We start from the raw sequence: 23468 nt of genomic DNA, 5'->3' as shown, positions 1-23468 counted from the left end.
GCTCCTGCCGCTGAGGGGAGCCCCGAGCCCTTTAAATCCTGGTCCCAGCCGCGGGCAGCCCAGAGCCCTTTCAATCCCCGCCGTGGAAGTCGGTGCGGTCCAGCACGGCGTACTGGCTCTTGCCGGCACACCATACCAGACCGCACCGGTTTACTTTCACCTCTGCAGAGGGGGGTCATGCCGGCTGCTTCCCGGGAGCCACGCGGAGAAGTGCAAACCGCCAACCCTGCTCCCTGGCAGGAGCTGAGGGCCAAATTAAATAGTCTGACAGATGTGGCCCACGGGCCGTAGTTTACCCACCTATCATCTAGAACTTGCTTTATGTGTGAGAACAATTTGCCTGTAGCATCATGTCACATCCCCACTCTGGTCTATTAATAAAAATACATCAAAGCCGGCGGCTGGCCTGCAGTGTGTGTGTCCCCTGTCTGTGTGATGCCTTCTCGAGGGAGCAGACTGGTTCCATCAGCCAGATGAGCCCAACCCAGGTCACTTCACACAGCTCTGGATACGAGGACAGACCTGCTCAGAGGTGACTTGGGCTTCCCCTGTTCCTCCCCTTACTGAGCTAGACGCTCTCTCGGCTGCCCATGCGCTGGAGTGGCTTGTAGAGGCAGGAGAAGGTGCCAGTGAAAGCACCGCGGGGGTTCCTGTACCTTCCTCCTCCGTCTCCTCTGCAGCCTGTGCTGAGTCCAGTCAGCTCCCGCACGCATTGGTGGAGCAGGCGTAGCCAGGCCAAGGGACTCTGCCTAATACCGCCCCCTGAATGTGGCTCTAGAGCTGTGATACTCACAATACCCCCATCAACACATGGCACCCTGGACATTCCAGTGATCTGGGCCCGCACTGCCGGTGAGGCTGTGTCGTCCCCCCCCGCAGATGGCAGCAGGACTGAGGACCATGGGACTGACTGCTGGCAAAGCCTGGCTGCCCACACGAGGTGCTTTGAGCCAGGCTCTGCGTGTGGGGCCGCCCTCGTTTGAAGGCTGATGGATGGTATGCACAGCGCAGCGGAGCTGGAGGAGCGTCAGGTATCACCTCTTGCAGCACTGCAGGACACAGGAATCTTTGGGTCCCTTACAGAACCCCTCCCGGAGGGGGAACAGGCCGCGTGCACAATGCCGAGCTCGGGAGTTAATGTGGCCTCGGGGACGGGAGCCTGCCCCTCTGCGCTGGGATGTCAGACTCCCAGGAAGGCCGAGGTGGCTCTTGTAGAGCTCCAAATGCCCCCATTAGGGAGTGAGTGGGCCACGAGCTCTGCGGCTGGAGAGAAACTTCCCGCGAGGCCGAGGCACAGCCAGGCGCCCTCTCTGGGGCTGCAGCCAAAACCCACACCGGGAAACCCATCCCAGGCCAGGACCGCCTGGGGGGGGGTGGGGCAACCCCTTCCCTGGCTACTCACCCGACGGCGGTCCGGGTCTTTGGTGGCACTTCGGCAGCGGGGGGCCCTTCAGTCGCTCCGGGTCTTCGGCGGCATTTCAGCGGCGGGTCCTTCAGTGCTGCCAAAGACGCGGAGCGAGTGAAGGACTCGTCCCCGCCGCAGACTTGGAGCCCCGCCCAATGAGTACAAGTGCCGCAGCGGCTGGCGCCTTTTTTATATCCGCTCCCAGGCCCCCTGAATCCGCTGGGCGGCCCTGTCCCAGGCTCAGCCACACGCTACACACGGCTTAGACCGTTACGTCCCAGGGCCGCGAGGTGTGCGATTAAATACGTGGCTACTGCCCATTGCCTAGCCGGTGCTGAATGACAACATTACAGCTGTGCTTTGCTGAACGGGGGCACGTCCGGGAACTTTCTACTGACAAGTTGTTTCATTTTTTTAAAAATCAGTTTTCAATTCTGACAGAAGGAAGCCGCACACTCAGTCCTTCTGCCCCACGCCCAGACCCCCAGCGGGCACTGAGAGGGGGCAGTACTAATCCCCATTCTGCACTTTCCTCTCCCAGGCCTGGACAATCACGGCAGTGAGGTACAAAAGCTAGTAGCTAGCACTGAGGCACGAAATGACAATCCCAGGGAGCAGTCGCTGCACCTGATTCCAAAAACAGAGCAAAGCACCCACGTTTCTGGGAACAACAACCAGCCAGGAGGGCTTAGTGACCAGGAGACCCCGCAAACAGGCCAGGCAGCGCTGAGCACTGGCGAGCTGAAGACGTGCCCAGCGGCAAAACATGTCTGAATCACAAAGGTTTCTACGTTCCATCTTTTGGTTTCAACCAGCTTTTATTTGGGTAGACGAGGATGACAGAATAACGGGAGTTTACTGATTAAAAATCCCATGTGTTACATGAGCGCGTAGGCCTCATTTCAGCCAGTGCCTGACTTTAGGCACATACCTAATCCCACTAAACTCAATGGGACTCTCCACTTTGCCTAAAGTTACCTCATGCCCAAGGCTCTTGCTGAATCGAGGCTAAACCTAGGTGGTTGTATCCTCGTACTCATCCTGGGGTTGCTGGGAAATCCTTGACCTGAACAAACCCAATAGCAGTAAAACTTTCCAGGGGGAAACAGAACTGAACTGTTTCAGCTACAGTGATCTACGATTGGGGAGCTGCCTGCCTGCAGACTGCCTTTCAACATTACCCGGAGAACCGGTAAGAGTCAGTTTGAAAACTCTGCAGAAAGTCCCAAGGGGAGTTTGGTCCCATCCCGAGTGGCCAGCAGCCTCCCTGTGGAGACACGTGGCTTGCGGTGAGCATGACTCTGCACTGAAGTCCAGCTCTGACGGGGGTGGAGGCGCATTCTGGAACATCCTGCCTGAGGAGAGTTCCTGACGCTAGGCCCATTTGCTCCAGGCACAAATGCTGTGGAAGTGCCCACACTTGTCAACCAGCGTTTTCAGTTTCAAAATAAGAACGCAGCAAGGCAGCTCTCATCAGACAAGTACCAATGGTGGCACCTTGGAAGGATCTCAAAGCACTCTGCGCAGCCAATGGTGACCCTGGGGGGGGGGAAAAGGGTCACCTGCCCCTCCCCAAAACACTGGGGAGGGGGGCAAGGCTGGACGCTGGGGAGATGAAGGGGCAGGGCCAGAGCCGGAACGGAAGAGGCGGGGCCAGAGCCTCTCCTTTCCCGGCCACATTACCTGGTGCGGCACGCGGCAGCTGCACTCTCCTAGGCAGCCTCCGGCCATGCTGCCTGCTGGGGACAGCCCACATTGAGCAGCCCCCGTGTCCCGCACCACGGGCACGTCCCGGGCAGGCAGCGTGGGCAGAGGCTGCCTGGGAGAGAGCAGCCCCCGTGTCCCGCACCACGGGCACGTCCCAGGCAGGCAGCGTGGCCGGAGGCTGCTCGGGAGAGAGCAGCCCCCGTGTCCCACACCACGGGCACGTCCCAGGCAGGCAGCGTGGCCGGAGGCTGCTCGGGAGAGAGCAGCCCCAGTGTCCCGCACCACGGGCACGTCCCAGGCAGGCAGCGTGGGCGGAGGCTGCCCAGGAGAGAGCAGCCCCCGTGTCCCGCACCACGGGCACGTCCCGGGCAGGCAGCGTGGCCGGAGGCTGCCCGGGAGAGAGCAGCCCCCGTGTCCCGCACCCCGGGCACGTCCCAGGCAGGCAGCGTGGGCGGAGGCGGCCCGGGAGAGAGCAGCCCCCGTGTCCCGCACCACGGGCACGTCCCGGGCAGGCAGCGTGGGCCGAGGCTGCCGGGGAGAGAGCAGCCCCCGTGTCCCGCACCACGGGCACGTCCCAGGCAGGCAGCGTGGCCGGAGGCTGCACGGGAGAGAGCAGCCACCGGGACCCTCACCTCGGGCACGTCCCAGGCAGGCAGCGTGGCCGGAGGCTGCTCGGGAGAGAGCAGCCCCGGTGTCCCGCACCACGGGCACGTCCCAGGCAGGCAGCGTGGGCGGAGGCTGCCCAGGAGAGAGCAGCCCCCGTGTCCCGCACCACGGGCACGTCCCGGGCAGGCAGCGTGGCCGGAGGCTGCCCGGGAGAGAGCAGCCCCCGTGTCCCGCACCCCGGGCACGTCCCAGGCAGGCAGCGTGGGCGGAGGCTGCCCGGGAGAGAGCAGCCCCCGTGTCCCGCACCACGGGCACGTCCCGGGCAGGCAGCGTGGCCGGAGAGAGAGCAGCCCCCGTGTCCCGCACCACAGGCAGCGTCCCGGGCAGGCAGCGTGGCCGGAGGCTGCCCGGGAGAGAGCAGCCCCCGTGTCCCGCACCACGGGCACGTCCCAGGCAGGCAGCGTGGCCGGAGGCTGCCCGGGAGAGAGCAGCCCCCGTGTCCCACACCACAGGCACGTCCCGGGCAGGCAGCGTGGCCGGAGGCTGCCCGGGAGAGAGCAGCCCCCGTGTCCCGCACCACGGGCACGTCCCGGGCAGGCAGCGTGGCCGGAGGCTGCCCGGGAGAGAGCAGCCCCCGTGTCCCGCACCACGGGCACGTCCCGGGCAGGCAGCGTGGCCGGAGGCTGCCCGGGAGAGAGCAGCCCCCGTGTCCCGCACCACGGGCAGCGTCCCAGGCAGGCAGCGTGGCCGGAGGCTGCCCGGGAGAGAGCAGCCCCCGTGTCCCGCACCACGGACAGCATCCCAGGCAGGCAGCGTGGGCAGAGGCTGCCCGGGAGAGAGCAGCCCCCGTGTCCCGCACCACGGGCACGTCCCAGGCAGGCAGCGTGGCCGGAGGCTGCTCGGGAGAGAGCAGCCCCCGTGTCCCGCACCACGGGCACGTCCCGGGCAGGCAGCGTGGCCGGAGGCTGCCCGGGAGAGAGCAGCCGCTGTGTCCCACACCACAGGCAGCATCCCAGGCAGGCAGCGTGGCCGGAGGCTGCCCGGGAGAGAGCAGCCCCCGTGTCCCGCACCACGGGCACGTCCCAGGCAGGCAGCGTGGGCAGAGGCTGCCCGGGAGAGAGCAGCCCCCGTGTCCCGCACCACGGGCACGTCCCAGGCAGGCAGCGTGGGCAGAGGCTGCCCGGGAGAGAGCAGCCCCCGTGTCCCGCACCACGGGCACGTCCCAGGCAGGCAGCGTGGCCGGAGGCTGCTCGGGAGAGAGCAGCCCCCGTGTCCCACACCACGGGCACGTCCCAGGCAGGCAGCGTGGCCGGAGGCTGCTCGGGAGAGAGCAGCCCCAGTGTCCCGCACCACGGGCACGTCCCAGGCAGGCAGCGTGGGCGGAGGCTGCCCAGGAGAGAGCAGCCCCCGTGTCCCGCACCACGGGCACGTCCCGGGCAGGCAGCGTGGCCGGAGGCTGCCCGGGAGAGAGCAGCCCCCGTGTCCCGCACCCCGGGCACGTCCCAGGCAGGCAGCGTGGGCGGAGGCTGCCCGGGAGAGAGCAGCCCCCGTGTCCCGCACCACGGGCACGTCCCGGGCAGGCAGCGTGGGCAGAGGCTGCCTGGGAGAGAGCAGCCCCCGTGTCCCGCACCACGGGCACGTCCCAGGCAGGCAGCGTGGCCGGAGGCTGCTCGGGAGAGAGCAGCCCCCGTGTCCCACACCACGGGCACGTCCCAGGCAGGCAGCGTGGCCGGAGGCTGCTCGGGAGAGAGCAGCCCCGGTGTCCCGCACCACGGGCACGTCCCAGGCAGGCAGCGTGGGCGGAGGCTGCCCAGGAGAGAGCAGCCCCCGTGTCCCGCACCACGGGCACGTCCCGGGCAGGCAGCGTGGCCGGAGGCTGCCCGGGAGAGAGCAGCCCCCGTGTCCCGCACCCCGGGCACGTCCCAGGCAGGCAGCGTGGGCGGAGGCTGCCCGGGAGAGAGCAGCCCCCGTGTCCCGCACCACGGGCACGTCCCGGGCAGGCAGCGTGGCCGGAGAGAGAGCAGCCCCCGTGTCCCGCACCACAGGCAGCGTCCCGGGCAGGCAGCGTGGCCGGAGGCTGCCCGGGAGAGAGCAGCCCCCGTGTCCCGCACCACGGGCACGTCCCAGGCAGGCAGCGTGGCCGGAGGCTGCCCGGGAGAGAGCAGCCCCCGTGTCCCACACCACAGGCACGTCCCGGGCAGGCAGCGTGGCCGGAGGCTGCCCGGGAGAGAGCAGCCCCCGTGTCCCGCACCACGGGCACGTCCCGGGCAGGCAGCGTGGCCGGAGGCTGCCCGGGAGAGAGCAGCCCCCGTGTCCCGCACCACGGGCACGTCCCGGGCAGGCAGCGTGGCCGGAGGCTGCCCGGGAGAGAGCAGCCCCCGTGTCCCGCACCACGGGCAGCGTCCCAGGCAGGCAGCGTGGCCGGAGGCTGCCCGGGAGAGAGCAGCCCCCGTGTCCCGCACCACGGACAGCATCCCAGGCAGGCAGCGTGGGCAGAGGCTGCCCGGGAGAGAGCAGCCCCCGTGTCCCGCACCACGGGCACGTCCCAGGCAGGCAGCGTGGCCGGAGGCTGCTCGGGAGAGAGCAGCCCCCGTGTCCCGCACCACGGGCACGTCCCGGGCAGGCAGCGTGGCCGGAGGCTGCCCGGGAGAGAGCAGCCGCTGTGTCCCACACCACAGGCAGCGTCCCAGGCAGGCAGCGTGGCCGGAGGCTGCCCGGGAGAGAGCAGCCCCCGTGTCCCGCACCACGGGCACGTCCCAGGCAGGCAGCGTGGGCAGAGGCTGCCCGGGAGAGAGCAGCCCCCGTGTCCCGCACCACGGGCACGTCCCAGGCAGGCAGCGTGGCCGGAGGCTGCTCGGGAGAGAGCAGCCCCCATGTCCCGCACCACAGGCAGCATCCCGGGCAGGCAGCGTGGCCGGAGGCTGCCCGGGAGAGAGCAGCCCCCGTGTCCCGCACCACGGGCACGTCCCGGGCAGGCAGCGTGGCCGGAGGCTGCCCGGGAGAGAGCAGCCGCTGTGTCCCACACCACAGGCAGCGTCCCAGGCAGGCAGCGTGGCCGGAGGCTGCTCGGGAGAGAGCAGCCCCCGTGTCCCGCACCACGGGCAGCGTCCCAGGCAGGCAGCGTGGGCAGAGGCTGCCCAGGAGAGAGCAGCCCCCGTGTCCCGCACCACGGGCACGTCCCGGGCAGGCAGCGTGGCCGGAGGCTGCCCGGGAGAGAGCAGCCCCCGTGTCCCGCACCACGGGCACGTCCCGGGCAGGCAGCGTGGCTGGAGGCTGCTCGGGAGAGAGCAGCCCCCGTGTCCCGCACCACAGGCAGCATCCCAGGCAGGCAGCGTGGCCGGAGGCTGCCCGGGAGAGAGCAGCCCCCGTGTCCCGCACCACGGGCAGCGTCCGCGTTAGCTGGTGCCCCCTTTGTGTCCCTCCCACTAGTCGCCTCTCCGAGTTTACAGCCTGGGCCTTTGCCATGTGTCCCCTCAGCGGCTCCCCTGGCATTTATGCCAGTTGTCTTTCCGGTGGGACACTTCCAATTTTCTTGAGATGAAGCATCCAGCTCCACAGCTTTTCTGCACAGGAGTCAGACTTAGGGGACAGCCACTTTATGAGTGGGTAGCTGCCACCCAGTGCTGCTGCTGCCCCAATTATGAAGAGTCCTTTGTTAATCACCTGCAAGAATAAGATGACATTCAGCCTGGCCCTGAAGGTTTGTTTTGACCCTAGCAGAGAGAACAACCCTCCTCGCCCCTGCCCCCGGGCAGGAATTACACCACCCCCAGCATGGAGCCTCTCCCACAGACTGGGGCACTCCAGAGGAAGGCTCGGCTGCTAAGCCAAGCGAGGGTGACCGGCAGGGGCGGCTCCAGGCCCCAGCACGCCAAGCACGTGCTTGGGGCGGCATGCCGCGGGGGGCGCTCTGCCGGTCGCCGGGAGGGCAGCGGGCGGCTCCAGTGGACCTCCCACAGGCGTCCCTGCGGAGGGTCCGCTGGTCCGGCGGCTTCAGTGGAGCATCCGCAGGCACGTCTGCGGGAGGTCCACCGGCGCTGCGGGACTGGAGTGCCACCATGGTTGGGGCGGCGAAATGGCTAGAACCGCCCCTGGTGACCAGACAGCAAGTGTGAAAAATCGGGATGGGGTGGGGGGTAATTGGAGCCCATATTAAAAAAAGCCCCAAATCTCGGGACTGTCCCTCTAAAATCGGGACATCTGGTCACCCTAAGCCAAGCCCCGAAGCCCCAGTGATCAGGAAATGGAGTTTGCTGAGAGGGCGGAAGTCACGCCTGGTTGGCTAAGGATCAGCACAGAACATTGCAGGCCCCTCCGCTGGTCTAGAGCAGCCTCTCCAGCCACACAGCTGCCAGCGGAGACGTCTCAGGGGACTTGTCTTCACTCAGACAAAGGGGCGTCCCGCGCTCACGTTAGCTGGCAGGACGGAAAGTCCTAGTGAGAATAGGACAGTTTGTGGTGTTCACCTGCTAGCAGGCTGAAGGAAACCCTAAACTCCCCATGGTTAAGTCAAGCTGGGGGAGGTCAGGGTTTGCCTCAACCTGCTAAATCCTGTGAAAACCACACACCATCTTGTCTTCACTAGGGTTTCCGCCCTCTGAGCGAACACGAGCTGAGACACCTTCCTTCCTTCCCAGCGAAGACGCACGGATACAGGAAGGGCCTGTGGGTTCTGAGATGGGGCGCTCAGCCCACACTGGCCCTGGAAGGGCTAAGGCAGGTTGAGAAGTGGGTGGCTCAGGCCCCCTCCCCAGCTGAGGGTGGGAGGAAAGAGCTGGGGTGGGCTTAGAAAGGCAGGAAGGTGATAGCAGAGGGGGCTGCTGGGAAAGGCCGCAGTCACTCCTGGGAGAGGGAGGAGTGCTGGAGGCTGCAGAGACGGGGAGCCTGCAGTTGCTCCCCAGGAGGCGGGAGTGGTGGGGCTGGCACCAAATGTTAGACGAGAGCTCAGGGAGAGGCTGAGGTCCAGGAGGGACCAGCCCTTGGCTGGTGGCTAGAGGGTCCCTGAGCCAGATCCCGGAGCAGAGGGCAGGCCCGGGGTCCTGGCCAGGCACTGAGGTGTGGCCCCAGGAGGCAGTGAATGGGGAGACTGCCCGGGAGTGAGACGCTGGTGTCCCGGAAGGGGACAACGCGTATAGTGAGCTGTCCGGAGGTTGAGTCACCGAGAGGCAGCAGCAGCTTGGGGAGCAGGAGTGGGCTGCAGGCTGGCAGAGAGACGAGTGATGGCATGGAACCGCAGGAAGGGGCGTGACCTGACAAGCTATTCCCCAGAGGGGCCAGGAGGAGGGGCCATCCTGGCGGTGAGCGGAGCCTCCTGTCACAGGTATTCGCCAGGGGTGGCAGATGCCGATCACTTTGTGTAACTAGCCGGAAAGGATTTTGTCAGACAGGCCACCTACGCTCAGCGCAGTGACTGGCCATGGGTGGCACATGAACCACTGGCTGGGGGCCCAGCCCTGCCCCTTCCATGCACCCCAGAACCCAGAGCCCCACACTGCAGCTGCCAGCCCTGCCCCAGGCTGGCTAGTGCCCGCAGCCCCCCCAGCCCCGGGAGCGAGAGCGCACGGTGCTGCTGCAGCCCCCCCAGCCCGGGAGGGAGAGCGCACGGTGCTGCTGCAGCCCCCCCAGCCCGGGAGGGAGAGCGCACGGTGCTGCTGCAGCCCCCCCAGCCCCAGGAAGGTGGGCAGCATGGCCCCAGGCCCTGGGCAGAATGTGGGCGGGGCCACATCTGGCTGTTTGGGCAGGCACAGCCTGCCCTACCCACTGCCCATGTGACTGGCCTAAGCTCAGGCCAGGGCATCTGATTCACAGGCCAGGCAAAAGCGCTGGGGGAGATGTGCCGGGGGAAAGGTGGCTTTGGGGGCATGCTGGTGATAAAGTCAGACAAGGGGGACCGGGCTGAAGGCCTGTATTCCTGCTGGCAGGCAGGGCTTAAACCCACAGCTACCATAGCCCCATCCCAGAGGGCAGATTCCAGCCTGTCATTTGCTCTCTCCCAGCCAGAGGAAGAGCCGCCATGCACAGGTCAATGGTGTGGAGAGCTGCCACCTCCCCAGTGCCCCTTTCCCACAGTCCGTCCTCGCCCCATCCCCTCAGCTGTTCTGCAGGAACATCCAGTAGAGTAAAAACGCAGGGCTGCCCAGAGGGGGTGGGGCAAGTGGGGCAATGTGCCCCAGGCCCTGGGCTCCATAGGGGCCCCCACGAGAGTTTTTTGGGGCCCCTGGAGCAGGGTCTTTCACTCATTCCGGGGGGTCCCGGAAAACTCTCGCTTCTTCCGCTCCGGGTCTTCAGCGGCAATTCGGTGATGGGGGGTCCTTCCACCCCAGGCCCGCCGCTAAAGTGCTGGGTCTTCGGCGGCAATTCGGTGGCGGGGGCCCCTTGCTGCGGGTCTTCAGGGCACTTTGGCGGCGGGTCCTGGAGCGGAAGGACCCCCCCGCCACCGAATTACTGCCGAAGCGGAGGCCCCCCGCCGCCAAAGACCCCAGGCCGCCTGAATCCTCTGGGCGGCCCTGTAAAAACGACCTGAGAATCTCTGTATCTGAAGGGCTCTTTGGCATTTTACTCAATTGTCCTCACTTGCTAGCGTAATAACCCCTCCCATATTGTCACCAGGACTTTCAACACCACTAGCACAGACCAGCTGAGCTAAAGGAGCACCTCCATTAGTCAGCAGCAGTAGCTGACTGTTATCCCCTAGTGCACTAGTTACTGGTGGGGGACACGATGCACCCAGTACAAATGTGCGACGCTGAGCCATGGGGAGACACTGCAGGGGCTGAACCTGGCTCCTTGCAGGAACCTGAGGCAAGACATGTGCTCTCTGTGCAGAGTGGCACAGCTCCCTGATCAGGGTTCTGGGAATGACCGATCCGCAGCCTGGGGCTGGGGGAATAGCCGCTGAGACGGGGGCTCCACCCTGCTGCTCTCTCGGGAAGCGCTGAGCCCCCGGCCCCTACTTACTCAGTTTTGGCTCTGGCAATGCAGATTCACAGCCAGGGGTGTCTCGAGCCAAGGGCGAGCGGAGGGCAAAGGGGGAGGGCATGAGATGCTCTGAACATCTGGGTCAGTGAAAATCGGCTCCAATTCCCACTCACCTTGTTCTGCCATTCCCAGCGCCGCCGCGCCTCGTGGTAGCGTATTCTGGTGAACGTGACCTGCGCCAGAGTGCAAAGGTGTCAGCCCTTCGGGGTGAGCAGAGACTAAGCCGGGGGGGAAGGGAAGGGACAGAGAAGAAGGCCTTACCATTGTGTATAACGGGATAACGGTGGAGGGCATGAGCCAGTGAAGAAAGTTGTCCACGTACTTGCGGAAGATGAACCACTTGGAATTAACATGTGCGCGCATCTGGAACAAAGCGCAGAGTTTAACAGGTGGTGCCTGTGGGGATTTTTACCCCCATGCTGTGGCTACTTGCTCTCATCCTCTTCAGCCACTCAGAGCTCTCACTTCCTACCACTAAGGCTAGGACACACTGTCCAGGTCTGAGCACCCTGGCTAGCCGAGCCTGGGCGTGAGCAACCCCCACGGGAACGCCTGACTCGGGTTCCTGTGGCCTCACCATTTCTGCACCCGCCTGTGGGTGCCTGAGGGCATATCCCATGGTTCTTTGCACTGAGACACCCGAGGAGTCTTTCCCTGGCAACTGCAGAAAGTCTTGTCTGTGCTGCGGGGGGCTTGTGGGAAGGCCTGGGAGCCCAGCAGCACTCGAGTGATTTAGCCGGTGTCCTCGCTGCGAAGTGGTGGGTTCTAGCCCCAGTTAAAGCAGCACTTGGCTCTAAGCCCCTGCCCTCAGCCAGGCCGGGTAGCTGGTGGGAACCACCTCCCAACCCAGGTCAGAGGCAAGACGTGCTCTCTGTGCAGAGTGGCACAGCTGGGTTTAAGGCAAGAAGCCAGGTTAACCATGTAGCGTAGACATGTCCTGGCAGTCACTGCCTGGAGCAGAGTCTCCCACTGTATTAGCAGTTTGCACCGGGGTCAGTTTAAAGGCACTCTTAGGCCAAAGTCTCGCTGTGCTCTGCCACAAACCGATACGGGATGAGGCGAAGTGACTGACAAATCATGAGGCCAAAACAATGTACAGCAATAGGCACAGCTGAGAAGCGGCATGGCCCAGTGGGTAGCGCACTGGAGTGGGAGTCAGGAGAGCTGGGTGACCGTGGACAAGCCCCTTCCCTGCCTGTTCCTGTTTCCCCTCCCAGCCTGTGTCTGTCTTGTCTACACAGGAAAGTTTTACCAGTTAGACCAGTATAATTATAGTTACCCCAGTATAAACCCTCCACCACCTCCTCCAGTGAGGACTCCTTAGGCCAGAATAAAGGTGTCTTTAAAATTTCTCGATACTGTAAATGACTGCTTCATGGAGCAGCTGGTACGGGAACCCACAAGGGGAGAGGCAACTCTAGATTTAATCCTGAGTGGAGCGCAGGAGCTGGTCCAAGAGGTAACTATAGCAGGACCGCTTGGAAATAGTGACCATAATACAATAGCATTCAACATCCCTGTGGTGGGAAGAACACCTCAACTGCCCAACACTGTGGCATTTAATTTCAAAAGGGGGAACTATACAAAAATGAGGGGGTTAGTTAGACAAAAGTTAAAAGGTGCAGGGACTAAAGTGAAATCCCTGCAAGTTGCGTGGGCCCTTTTTAAAGACACCATAATAGAGGCCCAACTTCAATGTATACCCCAAATTAAGAAACACAGTAAAAGAACTAAAAAAGAGCCACCGTGGCTTAACAACCATGTAAAAGAAGCAGTGAGAGATAAAAAGACTTCTTTTAAAAGTGGAAGTCAAATCCTAGTGAGGCAAATAGAAAGGAGCACAAACACTGCCAACTTAAGTGCAAGAGTGTAATAAGAAAAGCCAAAGAGGAGTTTGAAGAACGGCTAGCCAAAAACTCCAAAGGTAATAACAAAATGTTTTTTAAGTACATCAGAAGCAGGAAGCCTGCTAAACAACCAGTGGGGCCCCTTGATGATCGAGATACAAAAGGAGCGCTTAAAGACGATAAAGTCATTGCGGAGAAACTAAATGGATTCTTTGCTTCAGTCTTCATGGCTGAGGATGTTAGGGAGATTCCCAAACCTGAGCTGGCTTTTGTAGGTGACAAATCTGAGGAACTGTCACAGATTGAAGTGTCACTAGAGGAGGTTTTGGAATTAATTGATAAACTCAACATTAACAAGTCACCGGGACCAGATGGCATTCACCCAAGAGTTCTGAAAGAACTCAAATGTGAAGTTGCGGAACTATTAACTAAGGTTTGTAACCTGTCCTTTAAATCGGCATCGGTACCCAATGACTGGAAGTTAGCTAATGTAACGCCAATATTTTAAAAGGGCTCTAGAGGTGATCCCAGCAATTACAGATCGGTAAGTCTAACGTCGGTACCGGGCAAATTAGTCGAAACAATAATTAAGAATAAAATTGTCAGACACATAGAAAAACAAACTGTTGAGCAATAGTCAACATGGTTTCTGTAAAGGGAAATCGTGTCTTACTAATCTATTAGAGATCTTTGAAGGAGTCAACAAACATGTGGACAAGGGGGATCCGGTGGACATAGTGTACTTAGATTTCCAGAAAGCCTTTGACAAGGTCCCTCACCAAAGGCTCTTACGTAAATTAAGCTGTCATGGGATAAAAGGGAAGGTCCTTTCATGGATTGAGAACTGGTTAAAGGACAGGGAACAAAGGATAGGAATTAATGGTAAATTCTCAGAATGGAGAGGGGTAACTAGTGATGTTCCCCAAGGGTCAGTCCTAGGACCAATCCTATTCAATTTATTCATAAATAATCTGGAGAAAGGGGTAAACAGTGAGGTGGCAAAGTTTGCAGATGATACTAAACTACTCAAGATAGTTAAGACCAAAGCAGATTGTGAAGAACTTCAAAAAGATCTTACAAAACTAAGTGATTGGGCAACAAAATGGCAAATGAAATTTAATGTGGATAAATGTAAAGTAATGCACATTGGAAAAAATAACCCCAACTATACATACAACATGATGGGGGCTAATTTAGCTACAACGAGTCAGGAAAAAGATCTTGGAGTCATCGTGGATAGTTCTCTGAAGATGTCCACGCAGTGTGCAGAGGCGGTCAAAAAAGCAAACAGGATGTTAGGAATCATTAAAAAGGGGATAGAGAATAAGACTGAGAATATATTATTGCCCTTATATAAATCCATGGTATGCCCACATCTCGAATACTGTGTACAGATGTGGCCTCCTCACCTCAAAAAAGATATTCTAGCACTAGAAAAGGTTCAGAAAAGGGCAACTAAAATGATTAGGGGTTTGGAGAGGGTCCCATACGAGGAAGGATTAAAGAGGCTAGGACTCTTCAGCTTGGAAAAGAGAAGACTAAGGGGGGATATGATAGAGTTATATAAAATCATGAGTGATGTGGAGAAAGTGGATAAGGAAAAGTTATTTACTTATTCCCATAATACAAGAACTAGGGGTCACCAAATGAAATTAATAGGCAGCAGGTTTAAAACAAATAAAAGGAAGTTCTTCTTCACTCAGCGCACAGTCAACTTGTGGAACTCCTTACCTGAGGAGGTTGTGAAGGCTAGGACTATAACAATGTTTAAAAGGAAACTGGATAAATTCATGGTGGCTAAGTCCATAAATGGCTATTAGCCAGGATGGGTAAGAATGGTGTCCCTAGCCTCTGTTTGTCAGAGGATGGAGATGGATGGCAGGAGAGAGATCACTTGATCATTGCCTGTTAGCTTCACTCCCTCTGGGGCACCTGGCATTGGCCACTGTCGGTAGACAGATACTGGGCTAGATGGACCTTTAGTCTGACCCGGTACGGCCGTTCTTATGTCTTTTTTATTTATTTATTTATTTATTTATTTAGCTTAACCCCCTTCCAAAGAGACATCATTTAAACTGAAAAAAGCCCCTTCTATACAAGAATAGAAGTGTCCCCCTGTGGGAGGGGGATTGGACCAGTACAGCTAGCGTGCTTTAAATTCACGTCTTAGCTTCGACTGGCATAACTTGCCCCTGGTGCCTCGCCCGTAGCCTGCAAGCTGTTCAGAGCAGGGCCTGTCCCTCTGGGTGCATACAGCACTGGGCACAACCAGATCAGGCTCTGGACTGGGACATCCGGGTGCCACAGGAATCCAGAGAACAGAGTCAAAGGAGGCGCTGGGAACTCAGAGCAGCACATTTGATGTCTATTTACATTCGTTAGCAGGGCTGGTCTCCACACAGGCCACGCACTGATTGAACGAAAGGTGTGACCATTTGTGGCACTTGTGCAGCCAGACACTCGGAAAGTGGCGTAAGGGAGTAACTCCAATTTGTGTGTGTGGCTGCTGGACAGTAACTGATCACACCCCTGCCTCTCCGATCCTGCCCTCAGGCCCTCGCAGTGTGTATGTGTGGGGGGCGGGGATTTGCCCTCCTGGTCAGGTAATATGCCGTTGTAGAGCGAGGAGGGGACGGCTGCCTCCTGTAGCCAAGCTTCGAGTCCTGGGCATGACCCAAAGCATCTCCGCTCTCTGGGAATCTGCCCTCTGCACCCCTACCAGTCCCTCCCTGCACAGCTGGGGAAAGGCTGCTCTTAGCTGGGCTTGGAAAGCTTAAATCTCCACTTTTCTGTTCACTTCAGCAAAGGTGCTGGGAAGTCAGGCACTGGTCAAGGGCTCTGGGTGTGCGTGTGTGCAGCCTGTAAGAGAATGGGGGGCAAGGGGGTTTCCTGCGGGGAGTTCTCAGATGTCAAGTCTTATTTCCCTCCCCCCAGCTCTAAGTCTGTAGGGGCAGAGGACAATATCAGAACCATGTCACTGCAACAAAACACAGACCCGGGACATCTCTCTGAGCACGGTCAGGGCACAGCCGACCTGCCCCTTAAAACAGCATGTGCGCAGGGCCGGATTTCCAATGAGGCACAATAGGCACGTGCCTAGGGGCGCTGGCGTTCTAGGGCGCCTAAGAGTTAAACGTTTCATTTTTTACAGAAAACACAAGGTCAGCTGTCGGTGGGGGGGCACTGAAGATGCTGTGCCTAGGGGCGCGTAAGGTGTAAATCCGGCCCTGCGTGCGCACACACACATTTCAGCACAACGACCAGGTTAGAAAAACAGCTCAGCTGCTGCTGCACCCTTCCGCCCAGGGCTTTGCCTGAGCCCAGGACCGCTCGCGGGCACCTCGCGTAGAGCGTCTGCACGCGCAGCACTGCTCCGCTGTCTTACCTCGATGTAGTTGTACATGGCCAGATCGGAAATGGCATGGTCGTCGGGCACTCGCAGCCGGGAGAACTCGGGCAGGCAGGCACCTGGGGAAGAGGGATCAGTTCCAGACCGGTTAGGCTCCAGTCTGCTCCCTGGCTCTGCCTTCTGTCCTGGTGCCTCTCCCTGCTCCTCCTATGGGAGGGAGCATGCCGCGTTGCAAGCCAGGGAGTGGGGCGTTCCATGGTGCAGGCACTTCTCCCCAGGGCACGCGGCACGAGTGCCCGTCACTCGACTGAGCCGGCCTCTCAGGAGGTGGCTAGACCGAACGCCAGCCAAAGGAGGTTAGCTTCTGGGACTGCAACCCACCAGCTGGATCCACCCCAGGCTCTGCAGATCCTGTGGGCCCTGGCTCATCCCCAGCTGCGAGCACCGTGCAGTTCCCAGAGGCTAAGGGGCAGCTGCTGCAGTGCTGTGCTGGTGGGGGGCAGGCTGCTGGGTCCCAGGGCTGGCACCGAGCTCTTCTCTCTGCAGTGAGTCTTGTCTGGCCTTGGCGCCCCGTCCCCTAGCCTGTCTTCTTGCCCTGCCTCGCTCGACTTGCTTCCTGCACCATCCAACAGGCCACGCCTGGGATATGGGGCACGTCGGCGTCAGCAGGGAACGCAGAGTGGCTCCAGGGAAGGCGTGCTGCTGCCAGCCCACCGGGGCAAGGGGAAGGGGCGATAGGAGTGAGAGAGGAGCCTGGGGACGGCTGAAGGGGGGCGGGAGGGGGCTTTGGCACATCTAGTGCCATGTGCCCCTTCCTGGGGATACTTAGATACCCCGGGACACACTCATTCCTGACTGTCCCTCACAGTAAGTGTCTCCCCGATCTCCTGGGTAGCTCAGGAGCCCCCATTTGGTGACTCATGTCAGATGAAACTGCCCGGAGTTCCCAGCCAGGTCTGCTTTCCATGCCCAGGGATTTACTCACTGAGATCATTGTGGAACTGGTCCATTAACTCATCGAAGACCAGGCAGTCTTCAAATCCCTGGAAGACACAATAAAGGGAAAAGAGCTGGCAGCAAAAGCCTTATTGCTCCTAAGCTGGGGTTGGCACGCAGGGGGCCGGCAGGAGCACTGGCCTGGGCTAGACCTGCTGCCCTGGCTGAACGGGTTTAGTGGCTGCTCAGGGTACGTCTACACAGCAAAAAACAACCCCACGGCAGCGAGTCTCAGAGCCTGGTCTACTGACTTAGGCTCACGGGGCTTGCGCTGCAGGGTTAAAAATAGCAGTGTAGATGTGTGGGCCTGGGCTGGAGCCCAGGGCCTGAAACCCACCCCCCTCACCCAATATCAGAGCCCGGGCCCCACCCCGAGGCCAGACATCTACACTGTTCTTTCGAGCCCCCAGGGCGAGCCTCGCGAGCCTGAGTCGCTTAGCCTGGGCTCTGAGACGCATGGCTGCAGTTTCCAGGGGAGGTGGGGAGCTGGCTGTGTAGAGGTTCCCTTAATGGCCTGGGGGCTCTGAACCTGCTCTCTGGCTGGCCCCGCCCTTTCTCAGAGGAGGAGGGACGAGCCTGGCTCCGAAGGAGGTTGATGCCAGTGCAGGGAGGTGCAGGACCAGTGGGGACGAGCTGATGCATCCCCTACACCTTGGGCAGGAAAGAGCGGTCAAGAAAATCCTCCCTAAGACTTTTTGGAGGAAGAGACCCAGTCCTGCCCTCCTGGAGGGAATCCAGCCACAGTAACCGCGCCCGCTCCCCTTCCTTTGGCCCGGGGAGGGAGAAGAACCAAGAGAAGGCTGAAGACCTGGGGCAAGGCAAAGAGAGAGCTGGGGAGAGTGGGCTGGGAAGGATCCCGCAGCCTCGTGGCTCCCGCTTATTTGACCAACCCTTGCTTGCATAAATGCAGTGTGTACAGACACCTGCATGAACACCGGGCTCCACTGCTGCAGCAGGAGAAGCAGGGGAGGGGTAGGATGGGACCTAAAGATTCCCTTCCCTCCCTCCTACGCCCACCCACACACAGCAAGATAACCTGGGGGAAGGTCTAAAGAATCAGCCCATTATCGCCTCCGCTCAGCGCGCGGTTAGGGGTGTGCTCTTGGTGGACAGAAGTCCCTTACTGTGGGGGGGGGCACACAGTTGTGGGGCAGACCCAGTCAAAAATGCAACATCCCTGAGCACAAAAGCAGCTCCTCTTTGCTCCACCTGCAGCTCCCAAGGGACCTCAGCGCATAGCCATAACCCCCAGGCTGGAGCAGTGCAATGCAGGCATGTGACAGATGGCAGTTTCCTGCAACTCCTGTGCAGGACAAACTGTGCTGAATGAAGTTCAACTTTACTGAATGAAGTTTATATACCATTGTGGGCCAGAAATTGTATGTAATTCTCTGGGGGCGGTGGACCACACCCCTCCCTGGACTACGAACTGTGAGGGGGTGGGGTTAGGAAAATTCATTCGGGTTGTCAAACCTCCACAGAGCCTGGAGAGAGACTCACATAGACTGGTTCAGACTGGATTCTCCAGGGACCAACAGGCAGAGAAAGGACTTTCAATTAAATAGCCCGAGTTAAAACTAACTCTGATCATACAATCATACAATCATAGAATCATAGAATATCAGGGTTGGAAGGGACCGCAGGAGATCATCTAGTCCAACCCCCTGCTCAAAGCAGGACCAACCCCAACTAAATCATCCCAGCCAGGGCTTTGTCAAGCCTGACCTTAAAAACCTCTAAGGAAGAAGATTCCACCACCTCCCTAGGGAACCCATCCCAGTGCTTCACCACCCTCCTAGGGAAACAGTTTTTCCTAATATCCAACCTAGACCTCCCCCACTGCAACTTGAGACCATTGCTCCTTGTTCTGTCATCAGGTACCACTGAGAACAGTCTAGTTCCAACCTCTTTGGAACCCCCCTTCGGGTAGTTGAACACTTCTATCAAATCCCCCATCACTCTTCTCTTCCGCAGACTAAATAAGCCCAGTTCCCTCAGCCTCTCCTTGTAAATCGTATGCCCCAGCCCCCTAATCATTTCTGTTGCCCTCCGCTGGGCTCTCTCCAATATGTCCACATCCTTTCTGTAGCGGGGGACCCAAAACTTGATGGAATACTCCAGATCTGGCCTCACCAGTGCCAAATAGAGGGGAATAATCACTTCCCTCGATCTGCTGGCAATGCTCTTACTAATGTAGTCCAATATGCTGTTAGCCTTCCTGGCAACAAAGGCACACTGCTGACTCATATTCATCTTCTCATCCACTGTAAACCCCAGGTCCTTTTCTGCAGAACTGCTGCTTAGCCAGTTGGTCCCCAGCCTGTAGCAGTGCGTGGGATTCTTCCGTGCAAACAGACAAGTCCCAGTCCTTGGGGAAGGGTAGGAAGGACTTCTGCCCCATAAAACTGGGTGTTCAGGTTCTGAGCAAAAGGCTCTATGAACTTGTAACCACAGGAAAACCCCCGGGGAGGTAGTAAGGACTGTTCACCATCCAGAGCCTTTGTTGAAGTCAGGGGGTGATCTCTGGTTGACTTATTACCATGTGTGTAGGGGCTTCTATTGTTTTAACATATTTTCTCTGTAATGCTTTTACCTTAAGAATAAATGTGCTTGCTTAGAAAGAGCTGCGCAGTAACTGAACTGGGGCCATTACACTGATTACCACCTCTGAGGAGAAAAGTAAGGGGAATTCACAATGCAGGCAGGAAGCAGACAACCTGGAAATACCCTGTTCAGGAGGGAGAGAGACAGGAGTCTCCATGCAAGAAAGGCAACAGCAGATGTCTAAGAGTGGGTGCACTGGCTGGCTCAGAGAGGGAAATTCAGGTGCAGTTGCCCTGCACTGTGACAGTCTATCTGAAAAGGGAAGACGTAGCCTTCTGGCCTGAGCATGCATGATCAAATGCATTTCCCTACACCGCTATCCCGACATCCAGCAGCAGCTGAAGATACAGGTGCCTTCCTCTAAAGGCTTGTGTGACTCTACAGGGAGCTGAAAGAACCAACCCACTTCAGAAAGGTCCCTTCAGCCTATCAGGGAATCTCAGTCTTGTGTGAATCCAGACTCAGCCAACTCCCCCTCCTCCTCCAAGCCTCAAACCCGGCAAGACCCCGGGCCAGCCAATCAATTGTGCAAGCAAATGGAACCAACTGGAGCTAAATGTCTGAACTCAAAAGCAGTGCTGTTTTAGTCACAAATGATGCAGGACATTAGGAACTGCAAACTCACAGCGTTCATGCCTTGTCCATAGAAGGGTACCACGGCGTGGGCGGCGTCTCCCATCAGCACACACCGGGAGGCGATGTGGTATGAAGAGCACTTCACAGAGATCATGGCCTGGGGTGGCAGCAAAAAGTAATCACGCTGCAGCTCCTGCCTTCAGCCAAAACAACAGACAGTTTGCATGAAGTGTGTGAGGTCATCATTGATGACTGATTCGCTCGTCTCCAATGTAATACATAATGTGCCAGGATGTGAAATCAAACCTCTACACTGGGGTACTTGTGCTGAAAGTTGTGGGAAACCTGAATAGCTAGATCATTAACTTCAAACCAGGCATGCCGCAGAATGTAACGGTCATTTCATGGAGCTAACCTAGCCCTTGGCACCTAGAGGGCTGTTAAGTAGGTCAGTCAGCAGGACCACCTGGAAAGGAGACTGACTTCCATACAAGGCCGGACAGAGCCCCTGGAGGGAGGTGGCTGGGCAGGCCTGCCCCTGAGGGGATGTCTGTGGTGCAGACGCTCGCTACAGCCATGGGAGGGGTGTTCTGTCGCTGTGGTAAATGCCCTCCTGTGAGAGGCAGGCGCTAGGCTGATTCTCTGCCAACCCAGCGGTGCCTGCTCGGAGTTACCTCTCGGGGGGAGGTTTCCCCGGCGGGACGGAGCCGGGCCAGCCAAGTTTCAGGTGGAGGCCAGGCCTGCAAAGGAGCAGAGAATCTGGGCAGGACTGACGAGGCTCCAGCCCAGGAAGGGCCAAAGGGTTGAGGTTTGGGATGTGCTGGAGGACGGTGAGTTGTGGCCGGGAGGGAGGGGTGCAGTCCCTAAGCTCAGGGAGCCTGAGAGAAGCACAGGGACACAATGGGCCTGGGAAGGGCTGCTGACGGGGTCTGGTAGGAAGCAGGGCCAGATAAACCTTTTATAGGCCCAGCACCAAACATATTTATGAGCCCCCACGGAGGCAGTGGTACATGGTGCGGGGAGGCCAGTCCCCGGCGCGAGGGGCCAGCCAGAGGCAATGGGACATGGCATAGCAGGGGCAGCCCCGCCCAGCCCAGCGCGAGGGCACTATTTACACACCGGCAGTTGCCAGACACACAGTGGCCTGCCCGGCCCTGTGCTGCCAGCATGTCCCTTCCTCTCAGGGGCAGGCCTATGCCACACCGCACAGCCTCCCTGCCCTACACCCCCCGACTCCCTATGCCCAGAGCCCCCCTGGACCTACTATGCCCACTGCCCTCCCAGACCCACGCAAAAATGCACAGCACCCTGCACAACACCTCCCCTGCCCACAGCCTCACCACAACTTCCAGCACCCCCCACAGAACAGCCACACCCTCGTGCCCCAACACACACAGATCCTCCCCGCCCCCTCACAGCCCAGCACCCCCCATACTCCCCACAGACCCACTCCCCCAAGCCCTGCCTCCCGGCCGCACTCACCAGCCTGCTGGGAGGTGACTGTCTGCCGGGCTGAGCCAGCAGCGCAGCCAGGCTGGTCCCAGGGCCGGGAATCGCTCCATCCCCTCAGGAGTGGCGCGATCAGCCAGGCCAGGACCTGCCCCTGCTGGGGTCCCTCAAGACGCACTTGCCTGGAGGGGCCCAGCCAAGTCCTCCACACTGTTCTCCCCACACACACGGCTGAGACTGGCCAGGCTTCTGCACCAGTCCCAGGCGGCTCAGCTCCACAGGATGTGGGGGCAGAGAGGAGCAGGGGAGTGGGGCCGGGGGACAGAGAGGAGCAGGGGAGTGGGGCCGGGGGGACAGAGAGGAGCAGGGGAGTGGGGCCCGGGGGGCAGAGAGGAGCAGGGGAGTAGGGCCCCGGGGGGCAGAGAGGAGCAGGGGAGTGGAGTCCGGGGGGCAGAGAGGAGCAGGGGAGTGGAGTCCGGGGGGCAGAGAGGAGCAGGGGAGTGGGGCCAGAGGGCAGAGAGGAGCAGGGGAGTGGGGCCGGGGGGCAGAGAGGAGCAGGGGAGTGGGCCAGGGGGCAGAGAGGAGCCCTGGACCAGCCGGCGGGCAGGCCGAGAGAAGCAAGCGGTGGGCTGGGGGCACAATGCAAGGGGAGCAGTCCGGGGCCCGGCTCCATGGAGCCACTGGCACCATTGTAAACCCGGCACTGAGTAGGAGGAGCCCCAGAGAGGTAGCAGGGGATGGGTCTGAGGAGACGGGCAGTGCCTGCTCTGCAGGGTTCCTAGGCTGGAAGCCCAAGAGGAAGGGGGACCTGGGTTCCTCTACCAGCCACCAGGGAAGGTGGCAAGAAAATCCCCGATACAAGGGGAGAGGGACTTTTAAAAGCCCTGGGACGAGGTGTTTGGGGCCTGGCTCCAGTCCCTGCAGTTCTAAAACCTGATGTGAGGGTGTTGGACTTTCTGGTACCCTGAACGGACGGGGTGGAAATAAAACATGACCTGGCTGGACACCCAGTCACGAGGAGGGGCAGACCACTGCAGGGCCAGGGTGCGAGAGAGGAAAGAGCTGCTACCCCATGCTCAGCCACAAGGGGGTGCCCCAGCCACGAGTCGACTCTTCCACAGGGCCAGGTAGGCACAATGGGTAGATAAGGAGCCAGTTCTGATTCTGCAGGAGAGAATCTGGCCTGGTTACGGCTTCCCTGATTCTTACGACACACCCGCCCCAGCAGGCGGCTCTAGCTTGCACCAGCTAACGGGACCCTATGGGCAGCTGGAACCCGTAACGCCCTTTCTGCTCTGGGCTGAGTGGAGTGGATGGTGCAGAGGGCAAGTCGGGCATCTTATGCTGTGCGGACTCTCGGCTGCCTTTTGGCCCCTACTGGCTTTCCCACAGGGCCCTGCCTCATTCAGTGCTCAGGGCAGACCCGGCTCAGGAAGTGAGGCAGCAATTCAATGCTTTGTTTTACTCTCGTTCTTCAGCGTGTTGTTTCTGCCTCGTCCCCGGTGCACTAGTGCCCCCTGGCTCTGAATACAGAAATAGTCACTCCCGCTCTCTGAGGAGCTTTTCTGTGCCACTTGTCACCAGGGAACCTGAGTGACTCCCCGCCATCGCGGGAGAAAAACGAGTGGCCAGTGTGGAAAATGTGCTCTGATGAAGTAACTCGCTCTCCCACTAGTCTCTAGGGAAGGCAGTTGTGTAATGTTGGAGACTGGTCTGTAGGTGGCAGCAAAGATGCTCACAACCCACAGACTTGGGCCTGGTTAGGGGATATTGGAGTCAGCGACAAGTTTCACATATCTCATTGTTCTGCTAGCAACAGGGCCATGTCAGGACCAGCGCAGCGGTATTTAAAAATGACACATCTGATAATCAGCCCTCAGGGGGTCAAACTAGCCACCGAGCCAATGGGGAGCACGCAGTTAGCGGCCACTGGTGACAAGGTTGGTTTCCC

At 59.7% G+C, this 23468-nt stretch overlaps 2 protein-coding genes across 2 annotated transcripts in view; both read right to left on the bottom strand.

Annotated features, from left to right (window-relative positions):
* Positions 1 to 3117: 3117 nt before the first annotated feature.
* Positions 3118 to 7210, bottom strand: LOC123378310 (collagen alpha-2(I) chain-like). The gene is made up of 4 exons (XM_045031903.1): positions 5759 to 7210; positions 4085 to 5628; positions 3745 to 3954; positions 3118 to 3640 (listed from the first exon to the last, which is right to left on the bottom strand). The coding sequence occupies exons 1-4, from the start codon at positions 7208 to 7210 to the stop codon at positions 3118 to 3120; spliced, it is 3729 nt and encodes a 1242-aa protein (XP_044887838.1).
* The window catches only part of KMO (kynurenine 3-monooxygenase), a 43550-nt gene continuing 27136 nt past the window's right edge, over positions 7055 to 23468 (bottom strand). Inside the window, exons 10-15 of the mRNA XM_045032452.1 lie at positions 20118 to 20265; positions 16878 to 16935; positions 15929 to 16011; positions 10958 to 11059; positions 10810 to 10869; positions 7055 to 7381 (exon numbers count right to left, since the gene is read on the bottom strand). Of these exons, the coding sequence (XP_044888387.1) occupies positions 7211 to 7381; positions 10810 to 10869; positions 10958 to 11059; positions 15929 to 16011; positions 16878 to 16935; positions 20118 to 20265 (622 nt within the window). The 3' untranslated portion in view covers positions 7055 to 7210. The remainder of the gene's footprint in view (positions 7382 to 10809; positions 10870 to 10957; positions 11060 to 15928; positions 16012 to 16877; positions 16936 to 20117; positions 20266 to 23468) is intronic.

Source organism: Mauremys mutica, chromosome 10 (assembly GCF_020497125.1).
Source record: "Mauremys mutica isolate MM-2020 ecotype Southern chromosome 10, ASM2049712v1, whole genome shotgun sequence".
Taxonomy (NCBI): Eukaryota; Metazoa; Chordata; order Testudines; family Geoemydidae; genus Mauremys; species Mauremys mutica.
This window is presented reverse-complemented; position numbering and strand designations above follow the sequence as displayed.